The sequence below is a fragment of the Acomys minous genome (assembly GCF_964271855.1).
Source record: "Acomys minous genome assembly, chromosome: 19".
Taxonomy (NCBI): Eukaryota; Metazoa; Chordata; class Mammalia; order Rodentia; family Muridae; genus Acomys; species Acomys minous.
In genome coordinates this window covers 49,988,983-50,009,153 of record NC_140499.1, presented here as the reverse complement: position 1 = coordinate 50,009,153, position 20,171 = coordinate 49,988,983, and the positions used below count along the sequence as shown (strand labels likewise).

The window sequence follows — 20,171 nt, the reverse complement described above, 5'->3', positions numbered from 1 at the left end:
ACGCAAAGCAAATTCTAAACCTTCAAGGAGTGGTAACTGAAGATATGCCCATAAGGAGTTCAATAATATATAAGCAACTGTAAAAGGGAATTCATTCCAGTAAAAAGTGACTTTGTAGAAAGGATACTGTAACCTTTCTCCACCTGTGGGGACACACTAAACTTGCAAACGATTGTTGGCACGCCAGGAATACTGTAATTGCAACACACTGCCTTGACTGGGAGCCCTTTCAACAATTTTTCTGATTCAAAAACTAATATAAGAAATGAACCCTAGGGGTTGGGGATTTAGCTCAGTGGTAGAGCACTTGCCTAGCCTAGCAAGTGCAAGGCCCTGGGTTCGGTCCTCAGCTCTGGAAAAAAAAATTAAAAAAAAAAAAAGAAAGAAATGAATCCTTGTTCTGTGTATTGTGTTGTAGAAGCTACTTAAGAAAGGCCCCCTTGCCTCCTCCATCCTCTCTCCATTGTACATTCAAGAGAAACACAAGAGATGCAGTTTCTTATATTTTTAGTTGTGAGCCTAGTCCTTAAGGCCAAGCCATCTCTCCAGCAGTTTCTATCAGAAGACTCCAGATCTGTTTTCCTTTCTCACTAGAAGATACATTATTCTTTTTTATTTAAATAATTTATTCAGATTACATCTTGATTGTTATCCCCTCACTTGTATCTTCCTGTCCGCCCCTCTCTTTTTCACCTTATTCCCCTCCCATAGGCCTGTGACAGAAGGAGAGGATTCATTATTATTAAATTAGATGCTTCTCTTTGAATATGCCAAGATATCCAATTTATTCCCATTCATTTCCCAAATGTGTTTTACGTTCTGTGTTCCCAATTTCAGTGAACAACATCACTATTCCCAAGCTGAAAATCTGACAATACCCTTCAACCTCTCTCCCCCTGACTATATCTAACCACCCACTGAATAAAACTAGTCCTGACCACATCGCTTAATAACATAGTCTTAACTCTATTTACTACTTGCTGTAATTTTATTTATTTATTTATTTATTAGTTATTTTTATTAATTTATTCTTGTTACATCTCAGTGGTTATCCCATCCCTTGTATCCTCCCATTCTTCCCTAAAATAAAGATTTTTGTAAATTAATGCTTCGACATACAAAAAGGGTTAATGTGGTGTTATCCATTTTGCAGTAGTTATTAAATGGTTCCAATAACTAAAATTTTAACATAGTGATTGTGATTTCTTAGAAAAATAATTCATTTTCTTATATTATCATTAGGAAATCCATATTTTATTAAAAATATTTCATGTAAAGAGTGGCAACATTTTGCAAATAATGGGTAAAATAACATTAAAATGATGAAATAATAGTCAACGATGCAGTTTTTTACCATTAAGCTCTTTGCTAAAAAGCTACCCTTTATCATTTAATTTTATACTATGTCAGAAAGAATAATTAACTAGAACTCTAGAAATATGTTGATTTTTGTATTATATTTTGTTACTGATCCAAGTTTAATTTAGGTCTCTGGGTATTCACAAATAAATCTGCAAATGTTTTGAGCTTCTACTTGGAAATTTTATGAAGTAGAATAGCCCCAGTTTGAAAAAGATTACTTAAACTTTTACTCTTATTATAACATCTAATATAACTGTCATTTTATTGCATGTCTGAAGTTGTATATTCCTGATATTGGTGTCTAGGGGGTTTCTAATTTAAAATGCATTGGCTATTCTGGCCCTCTAAATAAAAAGATAATTGGTATATAATAGATGGGTTTCCCATTATTGCTATACAATTGTATTTGTGGTACCTAAACATTTTAAAATTAGGTATCTTTTTAAAAGCATACCATTATACAAAGCTTGAGATATTCATTTAAAATTCCCATTTTAGTATCAACACCATTTGCTTATGTAGTTCATAAAATTCCATTTCTTCCTTTGAGGGTTTATAGTTTTATGCCCGTTGCAGACGAGGGTGAAGCACCCTGAGCATCATGCCTTGCAAAGGCTACTGCTTGGTGAGACCAGAAGAGAACTAAAACATCCTCCGAAATGGCAGTATTGTTTGAGTGATTATATGAATAAAATTATAAAATTTGAATCAATAGCTTACAATTATATAGCAACAGAACCTTCATTGCATGATGAATAGGAGCCAAATACATTTTCTTTCTCTGTTTCCTTTTAAAGTCACATGTTTTATTTATCTTTTGTATTTATATGTATGTGATGCGCATACGGGTGTTAGCATGCAGATGGAGGGACTCCTGTACAGGGTCAAGTAGACATCAAGTACCTCCCTCAACTCTTTTTTTTTTTTAACTTTTTTTTCTACTTTATTAATTTATTCTTGTTACATCTCAATGGTTATCCCATCCCTTGTATCCTCCCATTCTTCCCTCCCTCCCATTTTCCCCTTATTCCTCTCCCCTATGACTATTCCTGAGGGGGATGACCTCCCCCTGTATATGCTCATAGGGTATCAAGTCTCTTCTTGGTAACCTGCTGTCCTTCCTCTGAGTGTTACCAGGTCTCCCCCTCCAGGGGACATGGTCAAAGGTGAGGCATCAGAGTATGTGAGAAAGTAATATCCCACTCTCCACTCTACTGTGGAGAGTGTTCTGTCCATTGGCTAGATCTGGGTAGGGGTTTAAGGTTTACCACCTGTATTGTCCTTGGCTGGTGCCTTAGTTTGAGCGGGACCCCTGGGCCCAAATCTGCCTATCATAATGTTCTACTTGTAGGCTTCTAGGACCCTCTGGATCCTTCTACTTTGCCATTCTCCCATGATTCTCTCATCTAGAGTCCCTCAACTCTTCTCCCCTCTATTCATTGACTCAGGGTCCCATTGTTTAACACAGACGTCACCAATAAGGATAGTCAAGTTATACAGTCCAGCTTTTCCCTGAGGACACCATGTCTCCCTGTTCTGAGTCCTGGATCTACAGGCAGGTCTCTGTATCCTTCTGTTTACACGGGCTGTGGACATCTGGAGTTCATGCTCACACAGCAGTTGGTCAGGCTCTTGATTTTTGTTGTAGTTGTTGTTTTGTTGGGTTTGTTTGTTTGTTTGTTTGTGTGTTTTGAGGCAGAGTCGTGATAAATAGCTCAGGCTGGCTCAGTTTCGATCTTCCCATCTCTTTTTTTTTTAATGAGTTTAGAAAGATTTATTATAGAATATGTAAATACAAACATGGTATGACATTGAAACAAAATTGAGATATCAGTGCTTATATTTAGAATTGCTACTAAAGTCCAAGTTCCCAAGTTTATATGCAACACTGCTATTGCTCTTTGCAGATGAACAACGTCTAGTACTTAGCTTTAGTTAAACGGATAAATTTCAATTACTTAAGTCATAGGCCACAGAAGCAAGAAAATACGCAAATGTTATTTTTATATGTATGCATATACAAGCACAATCACAAATGTATATATCATCGATCTTCCCATCTTTAAAATTTGAGTTTAAAAAAAAAAAAACAAGCTCAAAGTCCTAGCCATCATACCAGGCTACCAAGTGCTTTTCTTAACTAACATATCTCTACATCTCAAATATTGAATATGTAGACCCTTGTATTATCTTTAACTCTGACCTAAGGGCAGAATCATTACAATAGCCATTAAGCATGAAATAATAAGCATATAATATAATGGTTTCCATCAAATTATGACTGCACTACAGTCTAAGAGTAAATAGACCCTCATAACTTTTCTTCTGAAAAAAGATAGTTTCTTGTGTTTTATCACTTTCAAGTTTCATTGGCTATTGATTTCTAATGGCACAATGTCACTTGTCAAAACCATGTATTTCCACATCAATAGTAAACATAACATAAGACAAGCTCCCCCTCCGGGGAGGGGGGCGACAAGCAGCAATGCTGAAAGCAAGATTCATATCTGCTGACACCTTCAGGGGTCGTTGCATAGACATCATGTGCACTGGCATAAAACCACATACTTCTCTTTGTTTTTTGCCACTATTTCATGACTACTACCAAAACAAAAAAGTTTCCCTTTGTTACTCTTTGCAAATGCCTTATAAACTGTATATAACTCATGACTCATGCTATGGAGTACTTCACCCACTATTATTTAGTCCATGTTTTCTCCTAGTGTAAAATAAGGTAAGGGATGTGGCATTAGATAGATGATTAATGGTTTGAGTTACTAAAGACACAAAAATAATCTATTTCAAAAGAACATCAGATGGAACATAGTTGTGTTGGGTTGGTTTTCATAAGCACTCTCATCTCTCGGGCACCTGCCTTCTTGGTTATGTCATTCTTTCTATTATCTGACATTTGTTTTTCCAAGTTTAAAGCCACTTACACCAAGCAGAAGTAGCATTGCTACAATTTTTGTAAAGACCCTCCACACCAAAGCACAGATGACAATCTCTAATTATTATTTTAAGTTACATTTTTATAAACTTCTTCTTTATGTGGTAATATAAAATAATAGATGCTGCAAGTTTTATATTAAATTATATGAACATATTTTTTGTTAATAATCCATAGTTTTCTCTTTTATTCTGCCTCCATGAAGTTCTAAAGAATGACTGATATAGGGTGAAATTAGTAAAATGCAGTTTAATAACAAATTTGACATAGGATTGATATTATACTAAGTAAATATTCTTAATTTCTGTATGATTCACCATATTCACATAAACTCAAAGCAATTAACTTCTGTCATTCCCTTATTTTTACAAAGAATATTAGCTTTGAAAAACCTTTTCAAGGGACCATCAACTTACTAAGTCATCTTTCCTGGTAAATTCTACTTTCTCATGTAAGAGGACATACAATTTGATTAAATCCCAAGATCATTCTTTTTACCTGATCTTAAAATATATGTCCTCCAGATACTGTTTGTAGATTATTCTTGAGTATGTGTATTATCTCTGTGTTAGTATTCCATGTGTGTACCTATATGTACATGCTGCTGCAAAGGCCAGCAGATAGCAGTGAATCCTCTGGAGCCATCTCACGTAGGTTCTGGGAACTGAACCTGGCTTCTCTGGAAAAGCACCAAGTGGTCTTACCTACTGTGTCATCTCTTCAGTCTCAATAAATATTTTTAAAGTAACTTCTCCCCGATCTTTGGTGCTTTGCAAGTGCCCAGATTTGTTTGTTGTTGTTGGTTTGTTTGTCTGTTTTTCTCTTGAGCGAAATCTTGACGCTTTCATTGTTTTATGGTGGTTTAGAAAATTTACATTGATTAAATTATTTTCAATTTTTTTAATAAAGAAAACACAGTTCATCTTTCTAATATACATTTAGGCAACTCAAACAAATATAAGTTGTTCTTAGATTACCTTAGCATGAATATAATGTTTTATTGCAAGAACAGAAAAACAAATTCTAAAAAGCAATAGCTCCTGGAATATACAGTAACCTAATCTGTTGATTCATTTTGCTTTCCCAATGAGTTGTAAATGTCACTGCATAAGTAATTAAATAGTTTTTTTTATGCCTGATGATAACAAGTCAGTGTTCTTCCTTCAGAGTAGCCTCAAAGGCAGCATTGTAAACTAGTTCTCACACTAAAGTCAGTAAAACACAGGATACCCAGGGAAGAGAGCAAGCCCACACTGTGTTGTGTTGGAAATGCAAAATCCCCTAGCTGTGCATACATTCTGGAGGAGCCAAAACCTTGATTTCTCTTCCTTATAACACTTCTCCTGAGAAACAGCTTGTACTTTGGATCATGTTTACAGACCATATTGCATAAAGCAACTGGAAAAAAAGAGCAAAATGAACTATAGATTAACTCTGTACTCACGAAATGCTCTGTAGAATTCCTCCAGAGCCAGGTGTTTGTCAGCATTGACATCCTCATACTTGAGCAGATCATACAAGGAACAGTCAGAAAGATCCTTGTTAAGTTCTTCCTGTTTAATCACCTGGCAATCGAAACAATAAAATCTTTACATATTGTTTCTATATAATATAATTAATCATAGGTAACAGTAACAGAATAGGTTACTTTAAATCTGAAGAACAGTTAAGAAATAAAACAATGGCAAACGTGAATTTTGGTTACTGAACACTTACTTTTAACCACTATAATGATAAAGTTAAGATTCCACCTTAGAATTTTATCTAATGAAAAGCATCACAGTATATCAACAAACCTGCACATTTTCTCTTTGGCTTAAATCATTTGCTTTATTTACATCAACTCAGGGAGACACCTGCACGGGAAAACCTTTTTCTGTGCTTCACTGACCTGTGTCAGAAGAAAACACTGCTCCATTCTGTGTGAAAAGTGCAGCGTGCTGCGACTACTTCCTTCCTCATATTATTTGTGGAAAAGTGAAGTTAGATTTTTTTCCTCCTTATGCCTAAAAACTCCTCGGTAGCTGGGAGATGAATCATTTGAGATTGGGCCAGACTCCCTGCTCACAAAAGAACTATTAAGCAAATGACTGTTTCCAGGAGCCAGACAGAATTAATGCACCGATTGATAACACGTCTATTCAAGCATGGTGAGGCAAACCATTATCGTGATTCCTACACTGTCTACTCCCATAGACCGAGGTTCAACATTTTTATACTCTGCTGATTTTGACTATTGCTTGTCAGAAAGGAGAGCACACACAATTTAGCAGACATTCCTCTCCGTGGTGTACAGTTGCATTGCCATGACACAATTCCCCGCTCCTTACTATTCTACCACAGACAGAGGTAGCAGTGCCAACTGCCTGTAGCTCAGCTTCGGAATGAATTGTTGTTGTTATTTTAAAGGTGCTGCAGTACATTCAGAAAACATAATCTCTGTAGTCACCAGAAGTGTATCTGGGTCCTACCAATGCCTCTTAACAGATGTTTAATTTTTTGTAAATCAGTTCACATTACTCAATTAGAAAATAAACACAAATATTATATCTCCATTCCTATAGAAGTAGTAAAGTGCAATCACGCCATAGAGTAGGCACTCAAAATGAGCATTTAACATTAGAAAGTAATTGCTCTTCATCTAGTGTACATCATTAAATAATTCTCTGCAGGGTTTTGGGTCCCAGCCTCTAGATGCTGTCGTTGTGCGTTCACACATAGCAATTCACATACATTTTCCCAAATACAGGTAGTTGTTGATTTCATTCTCAGGATCTTCTAACGCTTCTAAACTATATCTTAAGACTTTGTGGAATACTCATTTATTGGAGGTTTGGTGGCCCAAATTAAATAAAGTGTGAATGACTTATGAGCTCTTTCTGAAGATAGGAGCAAGATATATTAAACATCTACGCAGTGGCATTCAATGACAATGTACTAACTGCCAAGTAGGACCTCCCTAGTATATTTCTTTATTTTCATTAAAATTATTATTATAAATAATTAGTAAATTAAAAAATGCCGTATAGAAAAGTTAACCATATACACCGTCTGCATCTCAGGGAACTTTTATAAGGTTAGACTAGCCAATTTGATGTAGCCAACTTTCACTTGAATTCATTCTTCACTTTATCAAATATGTTCTTGTAGATAGTATTAAATTTTTACTGATTAAGCTAATATTTGCAAAATATGTGTGGGAAAGGTATTGGCTTCTCTAGCTTAACTGTTCTTATAAATAGATGCTGTAATGATGAGCATTACATCATAAGTTCTGCACTTTGTAGCTGCAGGGATTAACAATCCCGCTTAATGGCGGAAGCCATCATGGCAACAAGCCTTTGGGAAAATAAAGCCTTTCTTTTCTATGTAGAAGCAACAAATCCCTCAGTCATTATCCATCTGTTACTGATTAGACTACATATAATGATTTTGCTAGGGACTGGGAGTTGGCTATGCATCTGATCATACCCCATTGCAATTTTTTCCCTGATCTTTCACATTGCTGGAGTTAAGACAATATTTAGAATACAGTAACACTGGAATTTATCAGGCATTTCAATACTAGCAACTTGCATCTCACATGTGAATTTGTAAATATGTAGCTCAAAGACATGAATATTTTTCATTTTATGCCTCATATTTTTTTGTCTAATCTGTTGCTAAAATTAAAAACATTTTTAGTCATACAAAAGGAGCTTGCAGCTTTTTGTACTTGCTTGTCGTGTGTGGTTTTGTTTTATTACAACTGGATTGCAATTGTACAGCTCTTGGTCAGCATGCTGTTATAATGAGTGTTTATAACAGTGTGGATCTTGAATAGCCTACAGAATTTTATGAGCAATGCCATCACCCATAGATAATTCCATCTCTTGATATTGCATTACTTCTGGTGCAGAATTTTTGCTTTTTACTTTCCTTTCAGTAAACTATTTTCCCTACTCGTCTTCTTCAGCCATTGGCTCAATGGTTAGTTTCTAGCTGCCTTGGCTTGCCGGCCACTGCTCCAGAGTTTGAAATACAGCATGTGATAAGAAAGATTAAATGTTCGTAACTGGGAGCAGAGCAATATCCTGAAAAAAGAAAACTCCCCAAGAGATGGATAGTTGGGAAAATATCAATTGAAAAAAAGTAGCTTGCAATAAAACATATTCACAAGAACTCTGGAAACCAGGCACTATGGGAACTACTACGAAAGACAGCAACACTTCACCATAATTGCAAGCAAGGGTCCCTTGAAGTTAAGAGGAAAGCTTTACCCACTTTAACCAAGCAGTGCATCATGGGAAAGGTGACTCCTTTGTTGGGGAGAAATTTTGAAGTCTTTAACTTGGAACTCAGTGCCAGGAAAGACGACATGAAAACATATTGCTGGACCATGGACCAGGCACTCCAACTTGCCTTATGCTAAAAGATTGGATGAAGCCTTTGTAGTAAAGTTAACACTGGCAGTCAGTGAAGAACTGAATCTTTCAGCACTCTTCAGAGTTTGGAATCAAAGCACAGAGAACATCTCCATGTGCTGGAGGATAAGATGGAGAATGAACTGCAACTGTAGGACACAGTGACACCTGTCCTCAGGTCAGTGCCTACAGATAGGACGTTGAAATTCTTCCTGGTGGCAAGCTCATGCTTACAAGCCCTGGTAGGACAGGTTTGTAATCTACCCTACACTGTATCTCGCTGCTATCTCTGGCCACAGATTTCAGTGAGTACGTGACAATTGAATAGGAGATAATTAAGTTGGGAGGAAAAAAAAACAAAAAACAAAAGATGTAAGAAGTTACACCAAAATGGAAAGTTTGGAGATAAGTAGAGTACAATTGTAGTTTGTAATTACGTGTCCCCCTTTTATTCTCTCACTTTTAAGATCATTTTAATACATCGAATGATAATCAAAGGGTGATGGCTGACTTTGAAGCAGAAACCTTAGAGAAATGCTGCTTACTGGCCTGCTTTCTCTTCCTTGCTTGATTACATTTCTTATATAGCCCATCATGCGTAGTGATCTTGATCCTCTCACATTAATCATCAATCGAGAAAATGTTCCACTGACTTGCCCATTGGCCTACTTGATGGAAGCAATTCCTCAAAGGAGGGTCCCTCTTCTAAAATGTCTCTATCTTGTGTCATGTTGACCAAAACAATCAGCACACTGACAAATTGAATTATAAGACAAAAGTCAAAACATAGTAATAAATGAAAATTAACCATAAAAGAATGAGAAGGAGAAAGAGGAGGAAAGTGAGAACTTTAACACCCCCGGTACAAGAAACAAAGGTACATTGTAAAAGATTGTCATGTCATAATAAAGTGCAAATATATTACATTTTCCAATTAAAAACCAGAATGATTAAATGACTAAAAATAAAAAAAAGTCCCAACCATATACTGTTTAAAAAATGGAGTCATCTCTAGGAAGACACATATATTGAAATAGCAAGAAAAATATATCCTATTTAGGTGTATTTTTAAAAAGTGGCAATAATCATACATTTATCTACTGAAGTAAACTTTAATCAAAATCCATAAGGAAAAAAAGAGTTAAGTCAATATACAATGAGAAAGAAGATTGTTCAGATAAACCAAACAAACTCTAACCATAAAGGCACCACCTATCAGAGAGCTCAAGTACATAGAGAAAATATTCATATAGATGGAGAGAGTCACAACCCACTATACAGAAATATCAGGAACTCCAAACCCTGTATTCGGTTATGGACAAACCATACAGACAGAAACTCAACTAGGAAATGAACATTAAATTAGACCTAAGTGAAATGGGCCTGATGAGCATATGCAGAGCAATCTGTCCAGAGCTGTGGAATGCATATCATCATGAGTACATGGAACGTTCTGAAGGATATTTCATAGAGGTCTCTACAAAGCAGTACAGATGGCGATTTTAAAAACTGAAGATATGAGGATTTTATTTAGATACTAAAATACAGAAAAGACAAAATCAGTAGCAAAAAACATCCTTGGAAACTTTTCAGATATATTTCAATCAAAATTATTAAAAACCTACATAATTAATGCAAAAAAGTTGAAAAAAATTAAGAGAAATAATGGAAAGTAATGTACCCAAACCTGGAGGATACAGCAAAATCAGTACTAAAAGAGAAATTTATAGCAATCGCTCACATCAAAAAGAAGAAATATCTCAATTAGCCTACCGTTGTCAAGGAATTAGAAAAACAAAAATAAAACTGAAAAATAATAGAAAGAAAGTAATGCAGAGTATCAGAAGAGAAATAAATAAAGTACTGAGAATAAGCCATACAAAGACAAAAAATGAGAATTGATTGTGTGTATCTTTCTTAAAATATAAAAAAATCTTAGCTTAACTAATAAGAACAAAGTAAAGAACACAATAATAAATAAAAACACAAATGAAAATGGAGATTTTTTTTCACAAAATAAATTGACTGGATATTTGGAGTCTATTCAGTAACACAAGGCCCGAATTTGACAATAGAGAAAAAGTGAGCAAATGCATGGATGCACACATGGACACACAATTCATCTGATTGAATCATATGACTCATGACAAAAAAAAAACAAAAACAAAAAAAAAACCTTGGACATTCCAGTAACAAGTAAGATAGTATTAATAATGTCTTCCATCAAAAGAAAAACCAAGATTGAAATCATCGCTGCTCAATTCTGCCAAACATCTACGAACAACACAAATGATTTCAGATCAGTGACAAACACTTGAAGATGATCTAAGTCTTCTATATCGTATTCTAATAGGTCTACATTATGCTGATATCAGAAGCCAGACATCAGGAGAAAGAAAAGGCAAAGAGACAGAGGAGGGAGGGAGAGAGAGAAAAGGAGCAGGAATGGAAGTGGTATAAGAGAGAAAGAGAAGGGCAGAATGTTGGAAGTGTCTCTACTAAACTAGTTACAAAGACTTCAACTGCATTCTAAAGTGATCAGTGCAATTGTATATTAAGATTACTCCCGGGATCCACTGAGCATCATGTTAAGAATTAGAGGAGCATTCACATATTAAATTCACAGATACACTACACCACATTAACAAAATGAAGAATCGATATTATAGGGTTATCTCACTAAACACAGAGGCCTCAATAAAATCCAGGGTTCAGATCCAAGATGGTGGAGCAGACCACACAATGCGTCTGATTAGCACGACAACCAGGACTGTACAGCGATCCGAAGACCAAACAGACATCTACAAACCACCAGTGCTACGGATTCCCAGGTGAGAGGGACCCACATTGTGTGGAACAGGGGTGGGTCCAGCCCCCAGCTAACCCACAGAAAAATCCCAGAGGGCAGCCCACTTTAGCCCATGTGGAGAAGGACTGTGGGACATCACGGCAGCTTTGGGCTCCTACCGCCCATTTGCTGCTTGCTGGATCCCGGAGAGAGAGAGGACAGGCAGAGGTGAGTCCCAGCACTGGACATAATCCACATTAGCTGCCTCTCGAGAAATAGTGTGGGCCACCCAAGCACCTTTGGGCTCTGATCTCTCTCAGCCCCCTAGCTGCTTGCCGGTCTAGCCTGGCTGGGTCAGAAAGCAGATAGGCAGAGCCCCAAAAACGGGTGGGGACCGTCCAAGTAGCTTGGAGTTCTGATTTTCACAGTCTCCCCCTCTCCCCACTAAGCTACTTATTAGCGGAACCACACCCCACATTAGCTGCAGTCCTGTGAGCAGCTTTGAGCTCTAATGTCTCTCCACTGGCCAGCTGTTTAACAGGCTAGCCCAACTGGGGCACAGAGTAGATAGATAGATAGATAGATAGATAGATAGATAGATAGATAGATAGATAGATAGACAGACAGACAGACAGATAATGTCTAGAAGGCCTGTAGAACAGATCAGCAGCTTTGGGCTCTTGTCTACCTCAGCCCCCACCCCACCCCTACTGCTTACTAGATGGGCCCATCTGCAATACACAATAGACAGACAGACCTGAGTCTCATGCAGTCACATACGCCTCATACATACATACACACACACACACACGCACACGCACACGCACACGCACACAAACACACACACACACACACACACACACACACACACGCACGCACGCACACAAACACACACATGCACATACATACAACTGCTTTATGGTGATAAGACCATGAGTCTAGAGAAAAAAATGTGGAGAAGGGGGTGAGTTTTCCAAGCTGGTGTGATTTCTCTTACTCTCCCCAACGGACAGAATCTGTGTTAAGAATGCATAGAGAAGGGTAAAATTACTTATGCTTAGGTAACTTGGGTTCTCCTCCTTCCTCCCAAGTTAATTTTCCAGAACAAATCATGATCAAGCCACAGGCATAATAGTCTTGCTAGACTCTAATCTCAACGCTTTTCAGTCTTTAAGAAGAGTTACCACAGTCATTGATGAAGTCAGGAAAAGAAATAACTATATTAATTATTGTACTCAGTAAATGTGTAGGTGCATCAAAGACTAAAAGTCAGAAAATGCAGATACCTCTTCCATTAGAATGCACATCTCCAGATATTAGATTCAATATCCTAAAAACAAAACAAAACAAAACAAAAAAAAAATTGGACTTGTTCCCATACTCCACATTCTGGACACTATTTTACGTCTTACATTTCTTTCCCTCCTCATTTCATTTTTTAAAAATTCTTTTCAGATACTATGAATGGAGGCAAATGTCATGTACAGAAGTTATCAGATCATGATGCACAGGCCCAACTCTAATAAGTTTCTATTATAAAGAAGTTGAATAGACACATGATATGGTATTACTAAAGGCAATAATTTTAGATAATCACCAGTGCTCTAAATAAAAACAACTTGAAAAGACATAATAAATGATCAATAATGGAAATGTTAACTATATAAAATTATACTATCCTATACCAAAAATATTATTAAAGGAAAATTGTTAAGTATTATATTATCTTTTATATTTTCTAAAATGCTCATTATAATTTTTGAAAATCAATATAGATGAATTTGTGAGGTGGTTCAGCACATAAAGGCAATAGCTGTCAAGTCTGATGACATTATTTTAATCTCCTGTGGTAGAAAGAGTAGCAACTCCCCTTAGGCACCCTATGACCATGCACATACCTTGGCATGAAAACATGTATACATATGCACCAAATAAATAAAATGCAATTGAAAATAATCAAAATAATAATTAAAAATTTGAAAGGTCACCTGAAAGATATGTTGTTTGAAGCAGTATAGGAACAAAAGCATTTTATTTATATGACAGACTATTTGTCCTGTGCTGATTTTCAGAACACAGACATAAGACTTTTAAATGGTTCCTCACATTTTTAATATAAGACTTCAAATATACTTAAAATAAAATATCTAAATTATAATATTCCAGTTTTCCTGGCATGTATGCGAGATAGCATTTTACACACACACACAAACACACACACATGCACACATGCACACTTGCACGCACACACACACAAGTTGAGGGCGTTATCTTTCCCTGCTATATGCTCACTGTTTTTGCTACAATTATTCTGAAATCTTTATCACTAAATGAGTTTCCATTACTTCTAGTATCTATCAGGTGAAATGGACGATGGTGGTATAAAGCAAACTCCTGGATTTTACTTAACTGTTTTGTATAAATGGTAGGAATATGCTCTTTTGTTATGAAAATATTTACCAATTCTTCATTAAAAGGTGATATGGATAAATTTATTTGTACTTTTTATGCTTCTGTATTAAATGGGATTAGTCTTCATAAAATACCCAGGGGACCTTCACTTACCTCTCTGTTTTCACAGAAGTACTAGTGTGTTTGCATCTATTTAATTCCAACATAAATAGCTTTTGTCCATAAGACAAAACAATCTTTACTAATCTCATGGTAAATAAGTATGCGGAGTGCCTCAGAATTAACAAAAAGAGAAGGAAATCTAAAAGCTTTCACCAACTCAAAATAAGCTTTAATGGTCCCTATGTAAATATTTTAATTATTTAAAGACAAGCACTTGTTAATGCAAATATTGAAAAATTATCATTACCATGCCTACCTTGTTAACTGGGAAAAACTCCTCTTACTTAGCTTTACTTTTTATTTAATTTTGCAAAATGTATTCATATGTGGTTTTCATTGAGCAAATGGCATTGTAAATCAAATTTGTATAGCAGAATGTTCTAGAGAGTAGTTATTTGTATAATTTTAATAAAGTGTTGGTATATGTGCTCATACAAAATATTTTATTTTAATATGCATTTTTAATGTGAATGGCTTATAAGGAAAACAGAATCTAACTGGAGAAAAACTTAAACAAATGTACTCACTACTGCAGTTTATTTAAACTCAGCATCACGGGGGGATTCTATGAGGACGTCTCATACTTTCCTTTCTCTATTTTTAAAGGTTTATTTTATTAATTTTATCTGGCATGCATGTACTAAATTCATGTGTACCACATGCATGCAGTTGAGTAAAGGGGCTAATGAAGACATTAGACTTTGTTAAAATAGAGTTAATGGGTAGTTGTGATCTACCAAATGTCAGTGCTGTGTCTCTACCCTGGGTCCTCTGCAAAAGAAGCAAGGTCTCTTACTATCTGATGTATCTCTGTGTCCCACTTGCCAACAAACCATTGGGGTTATTCTACTATGTAGGGGAAGCCTAAAAGTTTCCAAGTAATAGTAACCATTTTACTCCAAATGTCACAGATTTCCTGCTAGTAGAAAATATACCATTCTGCTTTTTTTTTTTTCCTGTTGTGCAAACGTTTACTCAGACAAAACCAATCTAAAGGAAAGAAAGGCTTATTTTGGAAGTCAAGGTAGCTGCAGTTTGAAGCAGCTTGTTATATTATGCCCATAGTCAAGAGAGAGAGAGAGATGAGATGCTGTGGGCATGACCTAGATGACAAAGGACTTGGTTGTGCAAATGTGAGGATGAGCGTTCATGTGCTGGCACACTGTCACCCACATAAATGTTGAGCAGGCCTGGACTACCTGTAATCCCAGCCTAAGAAAGGAGAGACAAGATCCACAAAGGGAAACTGCCTAGATTAAATGGATGGATGAGTTCTGAGTTGAGTAAGAGATTTGCCATAAACACACTGAAGTATAGGTCAAGGAAATCGCTGGACATATATATTCTTGCTCACACTCATGTAAACATGAGCACATACAAATATACAGCACAAGGAGAGAAGAAAGACACAGAGAGAGGGAGGGAGGAGAGACAGACAGAGAGAGAGAGAGAGAGAGAGAGAGAGAGAGAGAGAGAGAGAGAGGTGTTCTTGTTCAGCTATCTTCTTTTTAAGTAGTCCATGAACAAAGCCCAATGAAGGATGCACCCATCATTTAGACTGGGTCTTTTATTATCAATTATCCTAAAAAGATGGCCCCTGAGAGACAGACTTAATTTAAATAGCCTGTCATAAGCCTACTTTGAGGCTTATCTCCTAGGTATTTTCAGATCCTGTCTAGTTGATAATCAATACAAATCATGTTAGCATCCTAACAAACTGGCTCTCTCATTTCATTTGACCAAAATAGATATATCTTTTCTTATTTTATTTTAGTTTGTTTTTTAAAATATTTATTTATTGATTATGTATACAATGTTCTCCTGCATGTAACAACTACAGGTCAGAAAGAGGGTACTAGATCTCATTATAGATGGTTGTGAGCTACCATGTGGTTGCTGGGAATTGAACTCAGAACCTTTGGAAGAACAACAAGGGCTCTTAACTTCTGAGCCATGTCTCCAGCCCCAATACATCTTAGTACTTATTTATCTCACATTTTGCTTTCCATTATTTTAGTTAGCCATGGTCAAAATTACCTCTGACGAAGTATGAGCATGTGTGTGTGTGTGTGTCTGTGTGTGTGTGTCCGTGTGTCTGTGTATGCTTAATGGAAAATTTCACAATGCTACCCAGTTTCTTACTGTGCATCTTATTAATTATTCTATTTTATTATTTGTTTGTGCTATTTTTGACTGTGACAACCTGATAAATTACATAAAAAGTATGCATATACCTGATATCTGTACCCATAACGTTTAGAATGTATTAGAAGTTTTAGGCTCCGAGTTGGAGTCTTAGAATGTGTTCCCTCAGATGAGAAAGTGCCACCCTACAGATCACAGTGGAGGCATTGAATATACTTCTATAGAGCACAGGGTGGACACTCACTTTCTGTCCTGTTGAGGTCTATTTGAAAGACAGGATGGGTTTCAAGGACACAGGATGGAACAGGACCTCTTTCTCTCTCAGTCAAGTTAAAGCCTCTGACCAGCTCAGAAGCAAGACTCCCAGGAAAATTACCAGTAATGTCAGTGAATGCTGCTAATGTAGCATTAATATTCCTTTTACATAAAAATAGCATGCTAAAATAGCAATGAGCTATGCGTAACTCCTAAGCCTATGTGATGATTTTATGAGGTCTCACTTTTCTCCTGGATATTTCCTAGGATTCTTAAAAAAAAAAATACATTAACTTTGATTGCAATGAAGATAGCCTGATTTCTTTCATGTCTAATTTGACCTTATCAATTATAATTCTGTCATGGGTACATCGTAGTACTCTTTGGTAAACCTTGGCAGATAAAAGTCTCAAAACCTACTAGAATTGAGTGTGTGGCTATTGCAAAGAAAATGATGTGGAACTGTCCTTGGAGAAGCCTGTATCACACAGAAATACATCTTAGAATTTCTGAGTGTCATTATTCTGTGTGTCAAGTTTATGTTGAAACCTCGGTAAATAAACTCCAATCCTATGTTATACTGTCCCATACTGAAATAATTTTGTAAAGTTTAAAAATCCTGGTTTTAACCCATTCATGTTTAAAGTTTTGGAGAGATCAGGGATACAAGACACATACCTCAATATAATTAAGGCTATATACAGCAAGCCAATAGCCAAAAATCAAATTAAATGGTGAGATATTCAAGGAAATTCCTCTAAAATCGGGAACAAGGCAAGGCTGCCCACTCTCTCCATGTCTCTTCAATATAGTACTCGAAATTCTAGCCAGAGCAATAAGACAACAAAAGGAGAATGAAGGGACCCAAATGGGAAAGGAGGAAGTCAAATTATCCCTATTTGCAGATGATATGATAGTGTACATAAGTTACCCCCAAAATTCTACCAGAGAACTACTACAGCTGATAAACACCTTTAGCAAATTGGCTGGATACAATTTGAACGCAAAAAAGTCAGTAGCCTTCCTATATACAAATGTCAATCATGCAGAGGAAGAAATTAGGAAAACTACACCCTTCACATTAGCCACAAGCAATATAAAATACTTAGGAGTTACTCTAACCAAGCAAGTGAAGGACTTGTTTGAAAAATTTTTCAAAACTCTGAAGAAAGAGATTGAAGTTGATATGAGAAGATGGAATGATCTTCCTTGCTCATGGATCAGGAGAATTAACATAGTAAAAATGGCCATCTTACCAAAAGCAATCTACAGATTCAATGCAATCCCTATCAAAATACCTACACAATTTTTTAAAGTCATTGAAAAACCCAGAATAGCTAAAACAATCTTGTACAATAAAAGATCCTCTGGAGGAATCTCCATACCTGATCTCAAGCTGTACTATAAAGCAACAGTAATTAAAACAGTATGGTACTGGCACAGCAACAGGCTGGTTGATCAGTGGAATCGAATTGAAGACCTGGATGTGAATCCCCACACAATGGTCACTTGATTTTTGACAAAGAGACCACATCTATTCAATGGAAAAAGGATAGCATCTTCAACAAATGGTGCTGGTCTAACTGGATGTCTACATGTAAAAAAAATGCAATTGGACACATATTGTCACCATGCACAAAACTCAAGTCCAAGTGGATCAAAGACCTCAACATAAAATTAGAGACACTAAATCAGTTAGAAGGAAAAGTGGGGAAGAGCCTGGGACACATTGGCACAGGAGACAACTTCCTGAACAGAATTCCAACAGCCCAGGCTTTAAGGTCAACAATTAATAAATGGGACCTCATGAGGCTGAGAAGCTTCTGTAAGGCAGGAAACATTGTCAACAGAACAATTCAGCAGCCTACAGACTGGAAAAAGATCTTCACCAACCCTACATCTGATAAAGGTCTAATATCCAAAATATATAAAGAACTCAAGAAATTAAATACCACCAAACCAAATAACCTAATTGAGAAATAGGGCTCAAAACGAAACAGAGAATTCTCATCAGAGGAATATCAAATGGCTGAGAAACACTTAAAGAAATGCTCATGCTCCTTAGTCATCAGGGAAATGCAAATCAAAACAACTCTGAGATTCCATCTTACACCCAGCAGAATGGCTAAGATCAAAAATCAAGTGATACCACATGCTGGCGAGGATGTGGCAAGAGAGGAACACTCCTTCATTGCTGGTGGGAATGCAAACTAGTATAGCCACTTTAGAAATTTATCTGGTGCTTTCTCAGAAAACTGGGAATAGGACTTTCTCAAGATCCAGCTATTCCACTCCTTGGAATATACCCAGAAGATGCTCCAGCACACAACAAGAACATTTGCTCAACCATGTTCATAGCAGCCTTATTCATAATAGCCAGAACGTAGAAACAGCCTAAGTGTCCCTCAATAGAAGAATGAATAAAGAAACTGTGGTACATATACACTATGGAATACTACTCAGCTATTAAAAACAGGGAATTCCTGAAATTTGTCGACAAATGGATTGAACTAGAAACAATCATAATGAGTGAGTTAACCCAAAAACAAAAAGAATCAAATGGTATATACTCACTTATATCTGGAAACTAGCCCAAGGGACATGTCTCATGAAAGTCTTCACTTATCAGGAACATGGGACAGAGGGGAGGACATCCTATTGGGACTCTAGGTGAGAGAAGCATGGGAGAATGGGGAAATAGAAGGGTCCAGAGGGCCCTAGAAACCTTCAAGAAGAACATTATGACAGGCAGTTCTGGGCCCAGGGGTCCTGCTCAAACTATGTCACCAGCCAAGGACAATACGTGCAGTAAACTTCAAACCTCTACCCAGATCTAGCCAATGGACAGGACATTCTTCACAGTTGAGTGAAGACTGGGGTCTGACTTTCACAAGAACTCTGGTGCCCCATATTTGACTAGGTCCCCTGGATAGAGATGCCTGGAGGCACTCAGAGGAAGTATAGCAGACTACCAAGAAGAGACTTGATACCGTATGAGCATATACAGGGGGAGGAGGTCCCCCTCAGTCACAGTCATAGGGGAGGAGAGTAAGGAGAAAAATGGGAGGGAGGGAGGAATGGGAGGATACAAGGGATGGGATAAGAACTAAGATGAAATATGAATAAATTAATAAAATATATTATAAATAAATATATAAATATCCTGGTTTTGGCTGGTTTGCCTATATGGAAAATTGAAAACCTCAGGAAATGTGTGGTCACATTAGTCCCTCCTTATGTGATACTCTGATGTCCCGTTGTTCTCCCAGTTTGATTCAATGCCTGTTTCTTCCCTTCCTAGCCTAATTAACATTTTGGTCTAAGGAAATGCAGTTCTCTAAACAGAGAATTATTTCCCTTCATTTTTTTTTTTGCAAAAACTTGGGATATCTTGAGTTGTGTATACCGATTTACACTATAATCCTGTAACTTGGTACATGAGAAAGTGACTATAAATGTTGGGCCAGTGTCTGATGTTGTGACAACAACAACACAAAGAAAACAAAGATGGAAAATAAATTACAAGGAAAGAAAGAGGGAGAAAAACTGCCTGTCCCCTAAGTATGTATTGGAAGACACTTATATCCTCCATCCATTCTAATGTAGCAGAAAAGGCAAAAGATGATAACTTGGAATCTTAGATTATTTCTTCCTCCCAAACTAACCTTCTCCAGACAGAAAATGGAAAGATGAA

At 36.7% G+C, this 20,171-nt stretch overlaps 1 protein-coding gene across 2 annotated transcripts in view; it reads right to left on the bottom strand.

The window, feature by feature from the left end:
• The window catches only part of FSTL5 (follistatin like 5), a 580,413-nt gene that overhangs the window by 271,005 nt on the left and 289,237 nt on the right, over positions 1-20,171 (bottom strand). For both annotated transcript variants that reach the window (XM_084768539.1, XM_084768540.1), the window contains exon 6: positions 5,757-5,877. In XM_084768539.1, the coding sequence (XP_084624665.1) occupies positions 5,757-5,877 (121 nt within the window). The remainder of the gene's footprint in view (positions 1-5,756; positions 5,878-20,171) is intronic.